This window comes from Megalops cyprinoides, chromosome 11 (assembly GCF_013368585.1).
Source record: "Megalops cyprinoides isolate fMegCyp1 chromosome 11, fMegCyp1.pri, whole genome shotgun sequence".
Taxonomy (NCBI): domain Eukaryota; kingdom Metazoa; phylum Chordata; class Actinopteri; order Elopiformes; family Megalopidae; genus Megalops; species Megalops cyprinoides.
The window spans coordinates 22,919,811-22,938,247 of record NC_050593.1 but is presented as its reverse complement, the minus strand read 5'-3'; the positions used below and the strand labels follow the sequence as shown (position 1 = coordinate 22,938,247).

Sequence of the window (18,437 nt, the reverse complement as noted above, 5' to 3'; positions counted from 1 at the left end):
TGTGTGTGGGGGGGAGGGCTGGATAGTTTGCTGAGATGGTTAGGGGTCTGTGGTTTAAAAATAGTGACATTTATGAGGTGGCATCTCATACACTCACTGTCAGTCAGAATGTTAAGAGCATAATGCAGTCAACACCAAAATTCAGTTGGTTTATTCAAGTGTATGCTACCAACTTTACTTTTCCGACAAACAGCAAGAATTGCTAATCAGTTGGACATTAAATTATAGTTTAATATTATCTGTTATATGTTTATACAAAGCAGGATGTTTGTTGAAGTGTTTCAGATTAAGTGTCTTGCAGTAGTACCCCAGCAGGGGTTCAAACCTGTACCTTCCTGGTTGTAACCACACTAGGCTGCCGCCCACATACTGTGGTGCAACTGTAGTGATCTGTGCCACAGTTCAAGGTCAAGGGCTATAGTCTGTGCTACAGACTGTGCTACAATCCTGTGATCAAGAAATTACATACATTTAAAAGCATTTTACATGACTTTTGCTACACATTATAATTAATAAGCATGGGTATAGACAGGTATTATCATACATTGAATGTTTTCCTCCATAACATTATTTGTTGACAGTTGCAGTTGTTCACTAGTTTTCAACACCAGACTCGCAAACCGCTTCTCCTCAGTGTCAGTCCCCTCGATTTGATTTGATTGGTCAGCCGACCAGAAGGTTACAATGACGTGATGCGCTTGCTAAATGTTATGTGTATGCTCAGTGCAGTGGTCTGGGCATTTTAGAATCGTTTTCTTGTTCTCATGTGGAGAGATTAAAAAAAAAACGAGTACTGTGGACGTGATCCTTTTCAAAACTGAAAGAAGAAAGTGAGTGTAGACAAGGCCACAGACCAAGCCAAAAGCTACATGAGGATGGCAGCACTCTCAGATAAGGGGAGAAAAAAAGCTGTTATGACGGTAATGGTGGTGACAGGCTCAACACAGCGGTACACCTCCTAATACCGTGGTATGGCGGTGATGCGGTTATTGTTGCAGCCCTATGGGTAACATATTGTTAATGTTCTGCAGAGAGGGACTCTTTTGGGGGGAGGGAGACCTGAAAGGAGCAGGAAGCCAGTTGGTCCTCGTGTAATCAGTTAGACTGTAGGAGGATGTGATAACTTCACAGTGCTGTAATTGTGCGAACTGTGTGATAACTTTACAGTGCCACGCCAAAATAACACGACACTTCCCTGATGACATAATGTGGTGATACTGGTTCTATGGCCTCTTCACACGAATCACTATCAGAGATACCATGAGAAGTGTTCTCAGCATACCAGTGTGCTGCTCTATTGATTTTAATGTGCTTAGTTTATTTGTGTCAGTTAGGTATTTTTACTCTCACCAATTATTAATTCTATTTAAATAAGTGCATACATGCATGAACTATAGTGCATCAAGAAAACAAGCTATTGATATTATGAACTTTTTATTATGTAACGTACACCTGATTATATAATCTTTAGGAAAGCGTTCTGTTTCAGTGCACCATTGTTTTTTTATTTTTAATTTATATTAATTTATATTCGTTATTATAATCCATGCTCAGCAAGCATTATAATGTCAGTCTTTATTTTGTCTCTGTCTGTGTATGACTGTGTGTATTGGTGTGTTGTTATATTGCATACTGTTCATCTCTACTTTGTGTTTACTGTAAAGCTGTTGCCTTGGCTAGGTCTCCCTTGAAAATATTTTTTGTCCGAAAGGATCCTGGTTACGTAAACGTTAAACAAAATAAATACATTGTCAGAAATGAAAAATGGCACAACATTGGATCAAAAGTGCAAGGAAATGTCTCAGCAAGAGTAGAAAACCTACTGGTAATTGTTTCACAAATTAAATGTTTTCTCTTTTGAAGTACTGTCATGTTGATGAGTATTATGAACAGTTATGAAAACTTCATTGTTCTAAGTCATCAGCTCAAAAAACCATCAGCTAAAAAAAACTAAGCTTTGAATACAGTTTCCACAGGAATGTCATAACATTTTTTGGCAGATTTATTTTTTTGTTTGTTTTTTTTTTTTTTTTACTTCTGGCCCTCATCAACAGCAGTATAATAATATTGTGTGAGAAATGATCTGCCATGATGGCATTTGCTCAAAGAAACTCTGTAACAAGCCTTTCAGCCTGACTGAGATTGCTGATCTACACAGAAAAGTATAATGTACAAGTATGACGTTGATACATACCATTACATCATCACACTCTCTTTCACGTATTTTGAACAGTGAGGTCATTCTGTATGCACAGTTGTACACATGTACTTACACACAGACACACAGTCTTTTCTGTGTGTTTGTACACACACTTCTCCGTGTTTACTTGTCCATGCGTGCACCTGTGTGTTTGGCCATATCTGTCTTTATGCGTATATGTGTTTAAAAAGTAACATTTACAGAATGATTTCACTGTTCATAAAGATAAGTTTAAAAAAAAAAGTGATGATGTAAAGGTCTGTATACTTCTTGTGTTATGAGTTTTTTGTCAAAGCGTGTCGATGAGCGATTTCAGGCCGTAAACACAAAACACAAACAGCTCCCTGTGTTGCGCCTTGGCCACAACAATGCCGCGTCTCTTTGCCGACGTCCCGCAGCCATGGCTTTGAGATCAGCGGGGAGGCATGAGGCTGGCGCTTAGCGGCACAGTTGACATTCCTCCGGACGCCCGTGTGCGCTGCGGTTTGAGAACGGGCCGGCCCCAGCGGTGTTTGCAGGACGACTGGGAGCAAAGCGAGACAGATCCAAGGTCTGCCAGACGCTGCGGTCGACTGTGCTAGAGCGGCGGCCTCAGCCGTTGGGACTGGAGGGGGAAAGGGCACGGGGCTTGTTGTGGCCACACACCGGCCTGTGTTTTCAGTGATCTCTGCCTTTTCTCCACACAGGCTGTAACCAAGAAGAAGTTTGGGGGCAGCAACTTCAGATCGGCACTGGAGAATGGAGTCCTGCTGTGCGAGTGAGTAATTGCCGCCTTTCCCTGCATGCTGGTCTCAGGTCACTCAGTTATAAGGGCCATGCATTGGGTTCTGTTGCGAATCAGAAGGAAGGACGGTGTACTTCAACACTGCCCCATGGCAGAAGGCTAGTGAGTGAAATTCGTTCAGAAAGGAGAATTTGGATGTGTGTGGCTGTACTTTCCATCTTCAAACGGACACTTGCGTTGCGTGAGATCCTCCAGACAATTCAAAGTGGTGGAGAATGCAAAACAGACGGGATTGAAAATGGGCAGAATTTGGATTTTGCCAGATGAGGCAACCATGCACTATATAGATGTGGCCTGCTGTGATCTGTGTGGTTGAAACCATACTCGTGCATGGTAACAGTTTTCTCGCTCTTTGAAATAGCGCAAGGATGTAGCTGAATGGATAGTTTAACGTGTAACGCAGACATAAACAGAGTATGTTAAAAGACAACTGTGAAAATCTCTTAGAGGGTGTGAATACCTGAAAGCTGGGGTCAGACACCAGACTCCTGCGAGATCCTTTCTGAGAAATCAGTTAGAACCTTGTGGGCGTTTGGCAGTGATTGAGGGGTGGAGTTGGGAGGGGGGAGTGGGTGGTAGCGATGGCGTGAAGTCGTGTCAGGTCAGGGATGCTGAGCCGACGGGCTCGTTTATCGACCCGTGCGGTGACTGGGCGGTCCCTCTGGACGGACACGCCGGTGCCAGGCCTGTGACTCAGCAGCCTAATTACCACGGTCAGACGCAGAATCCCCGAAGCCTGCCCGCCCCTCCGTGGGGAGGAAAGATGCCGCTGTAATTTCGCTCGTCTAAAATTAAGTCTCCTCCACCCCCCTCCCCAGGCCCCATCCACAGATCAGTGTTCCTACACCGTGGGCTCATAAGGGCCCCAGAGAGCTCGCTCCACAAGAGTCAGCGCTTTTAATGTGGTGCATGATGGATCATCACCACACGCAAAATGTCTTAACGACTCGTTTCCTTGCCCTCTGTGCATTCCCTGGAAATGTTTGTTTTTCAGATGTTACAATATGGATTCGGTTGAGCAGTTCACACTCTCCAAAGTGTAGGCGATATCATTGCAGACTTATTTTACAGCAGAGCAGTGCTCACAGGTCAACTACAAATGGATCCATAGGGGGGTAATCACTCTCCAAATAGCAAATGTATTATGTTTCCTAATTATCCTAGTTGGCCAATTGAACTGAAATGTAGGCTATTAAAGCCTCTGACTTATACAGTAAAGCTGCCATTTTAGATTCATTTGTATAGTTTTGTATTTTCTCATGATTTGAGAGATCATTGTGTCTTTAGGAAAATGAGTTGAATTCACATTGTAAGATAAACTGTAACTGTAACTGTAAGGTCTGAGTGTTTTTGTTACTTGAATGAAACATAAAACTTGAGAACTCGCTCAAGAATAGTTAAACATAAATCTGAAAAAACCTAAAAGCAGCTGTCAGGTTAATTTTGCATTTTTCAGAATGTTTTAATTTGAAAAATTTCCACAGACAACCTTTGGTGTTTGAGTACCAAGGATTCAGCTTGTTTGATAACCTGCTAACAAAGGTTACGGGTGTGTCACTGCTAAGAATAAATAGCAGGCATTATACTGGCTTGAAAAATTGTGTGGCTTATCCGATGATATTACTACATAAGGTGATAAGAGGGCAAAGTGCCAAAGCTACACTATTTGTTGGATTGCTCACACACTATTCTAACCAAATACAAATAATGTGCTGTATGCCCAGCTTCTCCATTGCAGCACTGGCATAGAACTGGCTTTTGTGGGAATGTGCAGGAGAGAACTGCCTTCTTCTGTGTGTCATGGGGGAGATTTAGTCAACTAAAGCCAGGTGGCCAACATTAAGGGAAGTCATAAAAGCACAGGGCAGACTCATTACTACTGTTTGTGTTCACTGAAGGATCAACCCCTCTCTCTCTCTTTCTCTTTCAAGCCTGATCAACAAGCTGAAACCGGGGATTGTTAAGAGAGTCAACAGGCTGTCCACACCTATCGCTGGCTTGGTAAGCTTGCTTTGTTATTCTGTTGGTCCTCTGTGTGAAACGGTAGAGTACGGAGGGAATGTTTGAAAGTCTCATGTTGTTTTTGTTGTTTGACAGCCGCATCTTTTGTTTAAGAACGTTTCGTTCCACAATTCAGCCTTTGGTAACAAAACTTTTTATGTCATTCATTGTGTAAATGGCTTCTGAACACAGTGGATCTGTGTGGAGTATGTTGAATAAGCTTAACAACTATATGGATTATATATGGATTTTTGCTTTTACAGTGCTTAGTAGCAGTGTTACAGGAAACAGGCTTGTGACTAGAAAGTTTCAGGGTTTAATCCCTTGTGATGGAAAGTGTTGATCCCTTGAGCAAAATGACATAACCTTTTTCACTTCATCCATTCTGCATTTTCAGCCATGCAAATGGGAACAGTTCATGTTGTAAGATATGCTAGTCATCCTCTGTAAGGACGTCTGCTTATACAGATGTTCTTATACAGGCGTGCATATTGTAGAGTCAAGGTGCCATCAACATGTTTTGCATATTTTTATTTTATATGGTCAGTTAACTGTGACCCCTCACATGGTATAGATCTGTACATGCATGTAGTCAGATGATCTGTGCTACCACACTTTCCTCAGTATGCATCAAACAGTGCTTGCTGCATGTAACCTGCTGCATAGCATCCTTAATATGCATTTCCCATGACCTCAAAGAGGATACTGAATAAAAGTCAAACACTGATATGTGCAAGATGCAAGAAGACAGTGCTTTGTTTTGTGTTTAAAATGATGAATCGGCTTAGTAAGGGTGAACCCTCCTGACTTCAGCATAAGCATGACCCTCATATGAAGGTGATCCTCAGCATCAGTGACATTAACATGTGAGCTGGGAACCTAAATCCCCATTCCCTGTAGGCGTGTGGCATCTTTTTATACAATTTTTATTTTGAGTTTTTCAGGGATATTATGATGGGGTGTATATAGTAGATGTAAGAGGACACCATTGAAAACATTTAGTGAGATGGGGATTGTGTGGCCCATCTTTAGTATAAGGCATTTTTGTATGTTTTTCTTTCAGTAGTGTTTGCTTTAAAGGAGCAGGAACCAGGAATGTTGGTTAGAAATGGTGGACATAAGATTTTCACAAAGGATCTGAATTAATTTGACCAAGATGCTGCCTGAAAAGGAAGTATGAAATGCACAAAGAACAAGGAGTGTTCCCGTTAGCTTCCATTGTATGTGAGACAGTAAAATTGATTTAATCTCCACAGATTGAAAGCCTCATTAAAACTAAAATATGAAAATGTGGAAGCCATTATGGTTATATTTCGGTGCAGTATTGGTCTCCTTTTTTTCCAGAATATGTAGCTTGGCAAAAACAAATGTTGTTAGGAAGAAAGCGGAAATGAAGAACGGTTTTGAGGAATGTCTGGTGAGATTGGGTGAGGGCTGCTGTGCTGCTGTTGGCTCAGTCATTTCTGTTGGTCCACGGTTCGATTTCCCGTGTCATTGAGCTCAATGTTCCATGAAAACTCCAAGCTGTGGCTTTCTGTAGCATTTCCCAGGGATAGCTGGAGCTGCTGCTAGTTTGAAACGGAGGCCTGTTCTTGTGTGGTGGTGCAGTTTACCACATGAGAACATTGCGTTTTGAAGGGCTGTGCCGCGAGGAAACAGTTGGAAATGACTTCATGGGGTTTGACGAGGTAAAAACAAGCTATAATTGAGCCCAGTGGATGTTTCAGATCGCATTCTCTTCAGCGTGACTTCCAATTAAGCAAAACAAAGGAAAAGTAAGTAAACGGAAATCCCTAGGCTTTTAGACATTTGGAATTTTTCCTCATTAGAGTCTTATCTGTGCTGCAATTTGAAGATGAAAATGTGTGTTTAAAATTTGCATCTATAACATATAGTCAGGTCAGTTTTTAAGATTTAGTGTTAATCTCACCATCACAATACTCAATAGAAATGACTTCAGGTCCGATTTCTCAAATGCTTAGCGCATTTTTCTGGTCTGAACAGATTATCAAAAACCAAAAGGTTATGCCCGTTGTGAAGCCTCAAGGCAGATTGTCCTAAGGTCTGTGTTGATAGTGATGGGTAGATGACAGGCTTTTTTTTAAGTGGAATGAACCTTTGCAAAACTGCATGTTATCACATGAAGGTGGCCTCAGTGTGTTACAACAAAATGGCAACAGTTTGGTTTTCATATTTTGAAAACCCATTGCAATTAATTCAACCAAAACAATATATCTGACTTTATACTTACTTATTGAGGGAGTTACATGCTAGATGTTTATTATAACACCTAACATTGAACATCTGCTGCACAGTTATTTTGCGTTAGTAACATGAACGCTATTGGTCAAAATATTTAAATCCCTACCTTTTTAAAATGCCATTTTACAAGATTACCGTCATGGTTATCTAAAGAGACTCAACTGTGATTGATGTCAGTTTTGTAGAGATGGATTGAATACAAATGTCAGTTAGCTACAGTGTGAAGTACACTGGCGTAATAGTTAACGGTGCTTGTGTGGGTAGTGACTTGGAGCTGTAATATAACTAAGGGAGGGGAGACCATTAGGTTTCATTATCTTCCATATCAGTATTTGCTGTCCAAGCAAAGAGGCAAACAATTGATCAGACAGCAGTATAATTCTGCATAACATTCTTAATGATAATCACAACATCAGCAGCTTTCTAGTAACATTACTATCAGTGCAGGAATCCTTACTTCAGCAGCAGTTAGATTTTACTTATTAGGTGAAATAGTTGAACTTCACGTGTACTCAGATTAAAGGTTGATGGTGGAGATTATTGAACTGTTCAACATTTTGAAAGCTGATTAAAGAATGTCACTACCAATGTATTGGTAGCTTTATAAAGTCTTAAGTTCCTGTGAATGACCAAGAATAATTGTGACAGCTTCATGGGTGGATTATGATCACTGAATGAGTCCAGCATTTTTTACAGGATTAAGTGAATAAATTCTTTATTCATTATTGGCGTCTATCTGTGCAAAATTAAGGCCTGAAGTGTTCATTTTAAACATTCTGGACATTTTCTCTGCATGGAGTATGGCAAGGGTGAGACAGCAATATTTGAATTTGGAGAGGTCTGTGAAAGTTTTTGTCACAATGTGGACTGAACTTCCAAGTATGGTCAGATTTGATTCTGGTTACAGACATCTAGTCTTTGGAAGACTGACCCAGTGGCTACTGTCGATCTGCCCTGGCGAAACATATTTGGGAATCGGCTTAATATAGATGACTCCCTATCATACTGCAGCTGTTGTGTGCATCCAACGTGATGTAACGCCTCATTGAGTGTACTATGACTAAGCAGAGCCCCTTCACTACTTCAACACATTTCCATCCCACTTTTGTTCTTGTATCACATCACCTCACCGTGAGCACCTTAAAAAGACCTCTGTATTGGCCTGTATGTCGCACTGACCAGGAGAGGTAAAGCTGTAGCATAGCAGCTTCTTTAAGCTTGAGTGATCTGAGCGTGCTGAGCACGAGAATTAGCCTGCAGCATGTTGTTCTGTGCAGCGTAATATAAGGTGTGGGCAAACATAGGACTGGATTCTTAAGGTTGTTCTTAAGATTTAATGGAATGTCTTCTAACCATACTCTATTGTAGTTGCAGAGGTGTTTTACAAACAGTTTGTTGTCTTTGTTGTGTGGTTTCAGGCACACGCCTGAAGATGTGTTGAAACAACACAGACACTGTACAGACTAGATGGGGCTCCTGAGACAGTGTCACAGGCGTGCCTGAGAAACTCTCAGACAACAATGGAAGGCCTCCTGCAATTGAGCCATGCACAGGGTTAATTCCACTGCGATGTGGGGAATGATGCTTCACCAGTAGGGTATGCAAATAAGGCCTATAGAATTTAGACCGCTTGTCTCTGGTGCATTCGTTTCATAAGGAGGGCATTTCTCGGTAAGCTGACTATGTTCTCCCCATCTGCCATCTCTTATATAAGGGCTGTACATTTTCCCTTGACACGTTAGAATTTAGTTTCTGTGTGTTACATGATGTATTCATAAATGCCAAATGAGCTCATGAGCAAAGTACCGCTAGCAACTTCTCAGGGTCAGTCTCCTGCTTCTTAACTTGATGAATTTTCAGGGTCAAACCTATGGGGTACTATTCCCACCAATAATGTTATTATTCACTGTGGTCATGCAATGTGTGTCTATTGAGCTAATTATAAATGGCTTCCTGAATGGCTCAGTTGGCAAGGCATTTGCTTTGAGTGCAGGATGAGCCCTACAGCCCAGGTTTATTTGACCAGGATCCCACAGCCATGGAACAAATTGGCTTAGTCTGGTCAGAGATGGTGGTGGGTAGGTCAGCCTGGATTTTCTTGTCTTCTCATTCTCAGGCACCTTGCTGTTCATCTCCTCCCTATGAATTGCTCGAATGAAGATATTAGTGTAGTGCCTATCCTCTAATGAGCACCCACTCCACTATAATGCACTGTGTAATTCGTAGTGCAGCCATTGACTACAGACGAGCGTATCGGAACATTGCAATTGTCTCGCTTCATTCAATCCAGCTGTTTCTTGCTTGATGAGGGAAAGTACATTTAGCTGTTCTGATAAACTGTCAGTTTATGCCCAGCTGCGTGTTGGAACATTTTTGAAAGGTGGGTGTAAAATTGCAGTGATTTATGAACCTACTTACTAACAGACTGCATTTATTCACTACGGTATGCTTTACGTGGATCAATGTAATTAGCTTCCATTTAACCTTAACAAAAGGCAATTAGTGACATTTGTCGTTCTTTAAGGATCTGCTCAGAGGTGCTGCATGTGTGATGATACGACCGAGTCGATTCTCGTCGGTTTGCTTTTCAGCGCAATGAGATAAGATAAGTTTTACGGCAGACACCTGCGCGGTGTGAAGGGCACGAATGCCATGGTACATACGCTTGTTTGCGTGACTTTCGAATGTTTTCACTTTCTGCTGTAACCCGGCCTGCAGCGAACACCATGATTAACCGGCGCGTGAAAACTTGGCTGCCAGAGAAGAATGTTGACATAAATGATGTGAGATATCTCACATTTTTTAAGAGTGGGGACATCAAACAGCAGAACAATAACCCAGGGGACTTGCGCAAAATGTGAAGAGTGTCGGCAAATTCCATACGCCGTAGATTGAAAATCTCATGTTCCCTGCTCGGCATATGAGCAGCGTTCCTTGAAGATGGATAGCCTGAGAATATGTCAGTGGCCCTCATTCGTATTCCCACTGCCAGTGCTGTTTTTTTCCGCTCCCTGGGGTGGGCACGCGGTGCACTGCGTGGATGGAGCTGTCCCTCTGGACTCGCGTCTCAAGTGTCCCTGAGCCACTGGCACAGCACAGCAGGTCTAATTTTAGTCCCGGGGTGGTGACGGGTAACGGAAACCCTGCAACTACAAGGGAGTGAAATATGGCAGACGGTTTTAATATCAATAAAAATATCGACTGGTTTGGCAGGACCCATTCATGGATTTTTATATAGTGTGTCCGGAGACGCCTGCCCTTCTGCTTGCCGTTGACCTTGCCTCCGCAGTTTAGGCAGTGGTGCATCACATGGCTGCATGAGCCTTTTGTAAACAGCAGAGAGGCAAACTGCGGCAGTGTGGCCCACCACCCGTGATCTGAGGTTGTGATCTCCGACCCCTCCGGCTCCAGGGCAAGCCCATACCCATGCCACTGTGGAGCGAAACGAGCTGGGAACGCGAACAGTCTGTACCGAGAGTTCAGCTCGGTCTCTGTGTGCCGTGTCCTAATAAGCATGTTGTTTTGTATGCATGTGTATATATAGAACAGAGGACCCCATAATTATTTCAAAGCTTGTATAATGATAGGGCTGGGCTCGCGTCAGCACTCCCAATGTACTACACATGTATAAACGCAACACTGCAGTTGTAGCTGTTTTGCAGGAATAACTGCACTATAACTCGCTGTGTCAGTGTACAGTATGTAAATCTGATGTGTTGTTTGGCACAGAAAAAATGTAAACCGTGGACTGGATTGTAAGTGAATTAAAAAAATGTATAATACCTGCATACTGTCGGAATTGATTTTTGTCTATTGGCTGACTTATGTGTGGGAAGGCCCCAAGGTTTTGATGGGGAAGCAAAATCAGATAATCAAAACAATCTGTTACTCAGGAACCCCTCCTCCCTCTAAGAACTGTCCCAAACGGGCGCACGCTTCCTATGAAAGTGCAAACGCTGAGAGCAGTGAAACCCATTCCGCCACGCCCCCGTGCCTCTGTGCGCACACAGGCTGCAGGGAAATACTTTGTCGTTTCAGTCATCACATTTTCTGATCTCTGTTTCATGGCAACAACGTGTCTCCAAAATAATCCAACACCCCCCCACGGACTCCACAGGTATTCTGCAGCGGGCACAGCCCAGGCTCTGAGCAGCTGGGTGGGTGACAGTTTCTGGGTGTGTGTGTGTGTGTGTGTGTGTGTGTGCACGTGTGTGTGTGTGTGTGTGGGTGTGTGTGTGTGTGTGTGTACCATTTGTGTGTTTGGCTGCTTTGCATGGCTGAGGGTGGGGCCTGAGATCGTTGACCTCTGGCTGCTCAGTCTCCACCTCCATTGCAGGCACACACAGTCCAAACAGGTAATGCTGGAGGAGTCAATCAATGCAGTCACGCAGCCCTGCCTGCATGTTACATTGTGTCACTGTTTATTTGCCATACACCACTCCCTCCCCCCCTGCACAGTCACCCCCCATGGCCTCTCCCCCCCCCCCTCCCCTCCCTCCCACCAGTCCCGCCCCCACCCCTGCCGGCTCACTGACGATCTGAACTTTGGATGCAAAGAATTGCGGACTGTGTCTGCCAGAGAATTCCTGCACGATTATTCCGTGACTCTAAGCGTGGGCAACTCGTTCCTCCTTTTAACAGGACAACATCAACGTCTTCTTGAAGGCCTGCGGAAAGCTAGGACTGAAAGAGGCACAACTGTTTCACCCGGGAGACCTGCAAGACCTTTCCTCACGTGTCACTGTCAAGTAAGTCCTGTTCCGTTCCTGTGATAGGAGGCGGCATGGCGAATCCAGGTGTACCCGCAGTATACCAGGAGATGAAATGACTGTGATAACGAATGCCATTTGCTTTATCTGACATGTAAATGTCCGTTTCTCATTTCTGTGCTGCTCAAACACTGGGCTAATGTGAGCTTGTACACACTGACCCCAAGTTTAAATTTAACCAAGTGATCTTTTACCAATGCTGTCTTTCACATTTAGTAAAGAGAAGAGTGTGGTGTGTGGGGGTCTAAGGGTGGAGATTAACAAGGTCTAAAAGTCAGAAGGTTTTTAGGCGCAACTTGTGAAAAAGAACAGTCAACTCACTCTTCAGGAAGCTGGTACCATTTGGCTCTTTTTGGTCTACTGCATCAGGTGACAATCTATACACTAACTATGAGAATAAAGGTCCACCTGTCTTTATACCATTTGAATCCTACAGTGAAGCCAAGCCAGCCTACGCAGCAGAAGGGAAATGAAACCCAGTTTACAGGTGTAATGAAAGTGGGTTCTGATAATAACTCACTGGGCCATAGAAATTGCAGCTTTGTGTGCCAAATTGAAGTCTGTGAGCTGTAGTTTAAAATGAGATCATGAGTTGTAGGGTGAAACTGCACATTAGTGTTACTTATCAGACACGGCAGAGGACATGCTTCATACTGTTGACTGCATGTGAAATTGAGTTTGTGCATGTGCGCACACCGCTGTACTGTCTCATTTGCTGTGTTTTATGATTCTGTCTCCTGTTGTGGCATTCATGGGCAGAAAAGGGGTTTTGGTGAAATAGGGCCGGTATGTTGTGCAACCTGTTCAGTATCCACGTAGGTGCACCTGAGAGGTAAAGGGGAGGAACAACAGGTGATTTACCTGTTATTTTAACTGCAGCATTGTACGTCACCTGTTTTCAGATTCCATTTATTCTTAACACATTTAGTAGCACTGAGATTTGTCTCTTTATGTGTTTAATATATGCATTACATTACAAATGCTGAATGAATGTGGATTGGGTAGTATACATTTGGGAGTTGAATCATTTGATAAAAATATGACCACCTCTGACAGAAAATGGTCTAGCTGCTGTGGTCTTAAAGACTCTTCCCTCCTGTTGTAACGTTACTGCATCATTCAGCTGCTCCTGAAGACTACATACAGAGATGCTGCTCTCATCCACAGTTTGATGAGTTGGCACAATGGGGGATTCGTTTTTTATCATGTTACACTGCTGTCCTCAGTGAATTTGGCTGGGCTGTTTGAGTCTCCGTTGTGATCAGAAATCAAACAAAGCCAGCCCAGCGTAAGGACGGTTACCAGGCCACACCCACCCTTCCCTAGCAACTGCAAAGACATTCCAATCAAACAGGACCGGTGCCTTCTTTCTGTCAGTTAACAACTTGTAACAAGGCCTAAGCACCACGAGGCTGGCCACTGGACCCGGGCATTTTCCCCATGGCTCCTGTGAAGGGGGGCTTTACTGCTCCTAAATTTAGAAGTGGAAGGTCACTTTTTGACATTGGACCAATTGGAATGGCGATATGACTCTGGACAGGGAGTCTTTTTATAGAGCGTTTTCCTGCATGCATTCCACTGTCACTGCTCCAGAGATTGCTAAAGCACATACAGTCTGCTCAGACAGTGTTAATTTGTTCTGTGATGCAGTTACAGCTGTGAGGCTTGAGTGGGTATTTTGCATGCACGCTCTGAACATTGTTTAGGTTTGGTATGAGTTGGGTGCACGTGATCCCAGCAAGCCTGAAAAATGTCTCTCTGTTGTGTTGATCTTTTTGGGGGCCTCCTTGTAGGCGATCACGCTGTATTCTGTAGATGTAAAAACTTGCCAGTGGTTTTGCATGAACAGCAAGTTCCGAATTAATTAGATTGAAAAACGCAAATACTCGAGTCAGCAACTCAACAAGTGGATAACATTTCTTGTCTTTTCTGGAAAAACTCTCATCCCTGTGGAGCTCATGTACATCTGGATGTCACTGCCAGGTTTTAATATATTGTTTTTAATAAATTGTTTACAGCCCTAATTTCATAATACAAGTCATCTAGTGAGAATGTTCTAAAAGTAAATTCAATACAATATAGTTTCTTTGTCTTTAAAAGCAAGATATTTCCATTGTACATCACGGGTTTTGAAGACCGTGGTTGGATGCTTTTCGTCTGTAATTGACTTACTTAATTGAGGCTTTAGTGGTAGTGGAAACACATGGGCCACACAAGCACTGCAGTGTACCGCCAAGTAAATACTCCCCAGCTCTCCCTTTGGATCCAGAACATTTACAGTCATTGCAGAGGACATGATTGGTGTGATACACGCAGCAGTGCCAAGAGATGTTTCACAAATTACTGTGGCGCCCATACAAGCAATAATTCTGGTCATTGTTAGTCATGAGAGCATTAAAAGCTTAAGAGAGAAAGTTCTGGATCTCCCGCATCTGCTGCTATCTGTATGCTGTCAGTCCTATGTGTCCCTTCCCAAGCAAATCGAACAGGTGCACCACACACTTTTATCTGTGTTGCAAGACTGCACTTCAGCCTGTATCCTGGTCTATAAATCTAATCCTCAATTTTACTTTTTTTTTTTTTTTTTGTAACTTGCATGTACTGCAATGTATGTTGGCATACACTCACTGTAGTGTGAGAATTTTTGAGTTGATGATTTTAGCATTTGATTCTTTCTTTCTTCCTTGTATTGGTCACAGTGAATGGTATGCCTTGAGATGTGACCTTTGAGCTAGGCTTGGCACTGTGATGTTGGCGTTGCCTACTGTACACATTGTCATATTGCTTGAGATTACATAACGCTAAGACTGATAGCGCTAAGTCAACTGTCTACATGAGTATACTTTTCTGAAGATTGCAGTATTTTCATTAGCCACGTAAACCATGATGGTGTTGGCTTATTTCCCGTTATAAGAATACTTCATCGGAAGACCACTGGCCTTGCACAACCCTGAACCACAGGGATTGAAAAGATCACTGCCTCCTGAATTCTGGTAATTATGTTGTTGCATATCAGCACTCTAGAATGTGTCTTATTACTCAGGGATCAGAGGGATTAGCATGATTTTGGGATTACTGGAAAGAATTACAGTTACAGCTCCATTATTCTGACCAGTTCTAGTTATTATGTTGCTGTATTAAGTTTTGTTAAAATTAGTTACATGGTCGGAAAATGGGCTTATTTTGCCTCAGTGAGTGCTGTGAATTTGGATGCCCCTCTGAATACCTCATCCTCTCTGTGTTAAAGCAGGGATGGATAGATCTATGTCCTGCAACTCTAAAATTATGTGGGTTGTGTTACAGTCAGCAAATTTGTTTTGATTTAGAAAAGCTGACCTCCTAATCAAAACAATGCCATTGGGATACTTGGTAATGGAGGTGAAAGGGTCGAAATACCCACTCCTTGGCCTTTTGTATTACCCGCCTTTTGTCTAAAGGATTAGAGGTCATTCTTATCATTCACACAATTTTGACGCTGCCGTCAAGTTCCCAAGAGATTTTTTTTCCTGTTGGAAAACTTTAATGAATTCAATGGGTTTTCTTTAGGTTTTGCTGCAGGTTTTTCCCCATTTAGAGTAACTGTGTATTCTTAAAAACAAAGAGGACAGCACAAGGAGGTTTCAGTATTGAGTGGTGACCTCAGTCCCTCATGAAAATGGCATTGGCCTCTGCTGTCAGTGTGGCACAGAGGGGTCTGTGATGGTAAGAAACTCCACAGCCATTGTGAAATATCCTCCACATACACATCATCCCTGTCATGTCCCCCCAGGGAACTGAAAGTTAAATGGAACAAACATTGAGGTTAATGGTGGTGGTGAATGTCAGTTATGTGACAGGCATAACATTCAGATTGTCATCATTTGACTAACCTAGACTTCTGTTGTGTCAGTTGAAAATATCACTAGTAATGGTATTTGTGTACTGTCTGTGATTTTTTTTTTTTGCTGAGAGTATGCATTATTGAAATAACTTTTCTTTAAAGGCAGCATGAGCAGAGCTTGCCCTCTGTGCATGTGGTGTGTGATGCTGTGCGGTTCTAACAGCGTACCGACCCGGGCAGCGTGTTCAGAGATTGTGAAACAAGTGGTTGTGATGAATGGCCAATAAACACTCTATCATGGCAACTGAGCCTTACCATAAATGGTCACACGAGGGCTGCATTTGCAGCCTGCGACTCAACTCACCAGGAAAATCGAAATGCCAGCCTAACCCTATTTGCCTGTGAATAATCGCCGTAGCGTTTGATAAGGGGCAGGGTGACTCCTCCGAATGAAACTGGCATAGTCACAGCTGATGCTGTCAGTAAGGCCAGTGTTTGAAAAGCCATTACGATCCATGACGTTATTCCTTTTATTCAGAGCGCCATTTTTATGAAGGGTGACGAGGCTCGGGGGCGTGGCCCGATCGCAGGAATGTGGCCTCGTGGACAATGAGCGAAATGGGGACGTGCCGTCTTGATTTCGTGGGTGCGCAAACACACACCCTTTAATTTGCTGCTTTCGCAACCCTGAGAATGATTGAGAAATGAATCAGAAGTTGATGGGTGACAGGGTGGTGCTAACACTACAGGCAGGTGACAGGCCTACCCTTCCATTGTCTGTATGTTGGGCTGGGTCAACGTGTCCATCTGTGCTTGGTGGGGTGTTTGTCAGCCTGGGAGCCATTTTGAATGCTCATATTGGGATTAAATATATGTAAATGTGGTGTTGTTTGACATGTGTAGCTAGAGCACTGCAGGTGTCTGCAGTGTTTTTTTTTTATTTTATTACTTATTGTTGGTGATAAAAATAAGCAGAAAAAAGAAGAATTTTGTATGTAATGTAATATATTCATTTTCATCAATAGCCTGCATTCAAATGTAGATGCTGCTAGTATGACGTTTGAAATAGTTGTATATGTCCATTTGCCTGCCATTGCAATAAAATGGCTATTTGTGTCCATTTTTTAAACAGAGTAAGAGTAATCCTAACCACTGATACCGCTAATGTCTGATACTGCATGCAAAACCAACTAACGTCTGAGCAGAAAGATATTGGAACAGTATGATAAAGCAAGGATTACACAACAACGAACTCTTATTGGTCACAGTCACGTGAGAAGCCATTTTGACCATGCCCAAACATATTGCTCAGTGAAGCTTTGCTTTTTGGTGCTTGGTGTATTTCTTAGACTGAAAGTGGTTACTCCCCAGCATGGAGCATCTCCATGTGCCATGATGTTCACCTCTGTCGGTAGTACCCGCAGTTGTGGTGTAGTACTGCCGCGGGCCTTGACCACACAGGAATGCTGCCTGGGTGGTTTTCCTAGCTGTGGCCGATGCGTGTACACCTGGTAGCAGGTTGCTGGCTCAGGTTTGTTTTGGCTCACTGTGTTCCTCCCCCTCTCGCCTGGCCTGGAATGTAAAGGTGTACTACCTTGTGACGGTGTCACTGCTTGCTTGGAGCAGCAGAAGTGCTCAAATTGAGTACTGGGTACAGGTGGCCATGGCTACAGGCCAACTATTTGTCGGCAGCCTGGTCCTAAGTTGTAAGTTGGGAGTCTCACCTGTTGGGTTCCCTCAGCATGCATGTCATACTGCAAATTGTTGATGACAGCAAAGTCTTCTGAAGAGAAACGGTAATGGATGTTGCATTGCAGTCATTTATTTTCAGTTTCTTTTTTTTTTTTCTTTTTCCAGGAATTTCAAATGTGAGCCAAACTTACTTTCAGGAATAGGGCTCTATTAAAAATGGCATTTTGTAGATCACTCATGACACATAATGTAAATCTTAATTGTGCTATTTGTGCAAGAAAAAGATTTCAGAAATTAATTTATAGAAAGTTAAACGTGGTGCTGTGGCTTCAGTTGGCCCATCTGATGGTTTTAACCAAAAGGTCAAAGGTCAGATCCACTATCCTGTCACATAGAGGGAGGAGCTCATCTATAAATCACTGGAAACATGAAGCAATAGTTCGTTCAGTGGGCGAGTCATTGTTTTTTTTTAATTTAGTGTCAGAGAGATAGCGAGGTGATGTCAAAAGGTGTGCTCAGGGACGTGACAATGTTATGAAATGTTCACATGAAACTTGCTCTATTACGCATTCCCATAATTCACCCAGGTAGAATATATGAAGGCTGGTGAGGCTTGTCACACAAGCCGCTCCCAGAACGAGCTGTTCTGTTCCAGGTCTAGACTGAATCTACTGCTTGTTGTCACAGGCTGTACTGTGACATGCTGTTTCTCCCAGGCCCAGTGCTGGTGCACCAGTGGCCTTGTGTCTGAAAGACTTCTGTTGTCCACATATCATTGACCAAAGGCCCAATGCAGGTGCGGCATTTTTGAATGTTGGTTTTGGAATGAAAGTGCTGGTACAGATAACCGATTTTGCATTTGAAGTCACCCCTATCGAGGTGGCATTGGAGAGAATGGATGTTTTGAAT

At 43.0% G+C, this 18,437-nt stretch overlaps 1 protein-coding gene across 1 annotated transcript in view; it reads left to right on the top strand.

The window, feature by feature from the left end:
• The window catches only part of lmo7a (LIM domain 7a), a 66,295-nt gene that overhangs the window by 13,488 nt on the left and 34,370 nt on the right, over window positions 1-18,437 (top strand). The window contains exons 3-5 of the mRNA XM_036539974.1: window positions 2,887-2,957; window positions 4,916-4,985; window positions 11,889-11,995. Of these exons, the coding sequence (XP_036395867.1) occupies window positions 2,887-2,957; window positions 4,916-4,985; window positions 11,889-11,995 (248 nt within the window). The remainder of the gene's footprint in view (window positions 1-2,886; window positions 2,958-4,915; window positions 4,986-11,888; window positions 11,996-18,437) is intronic.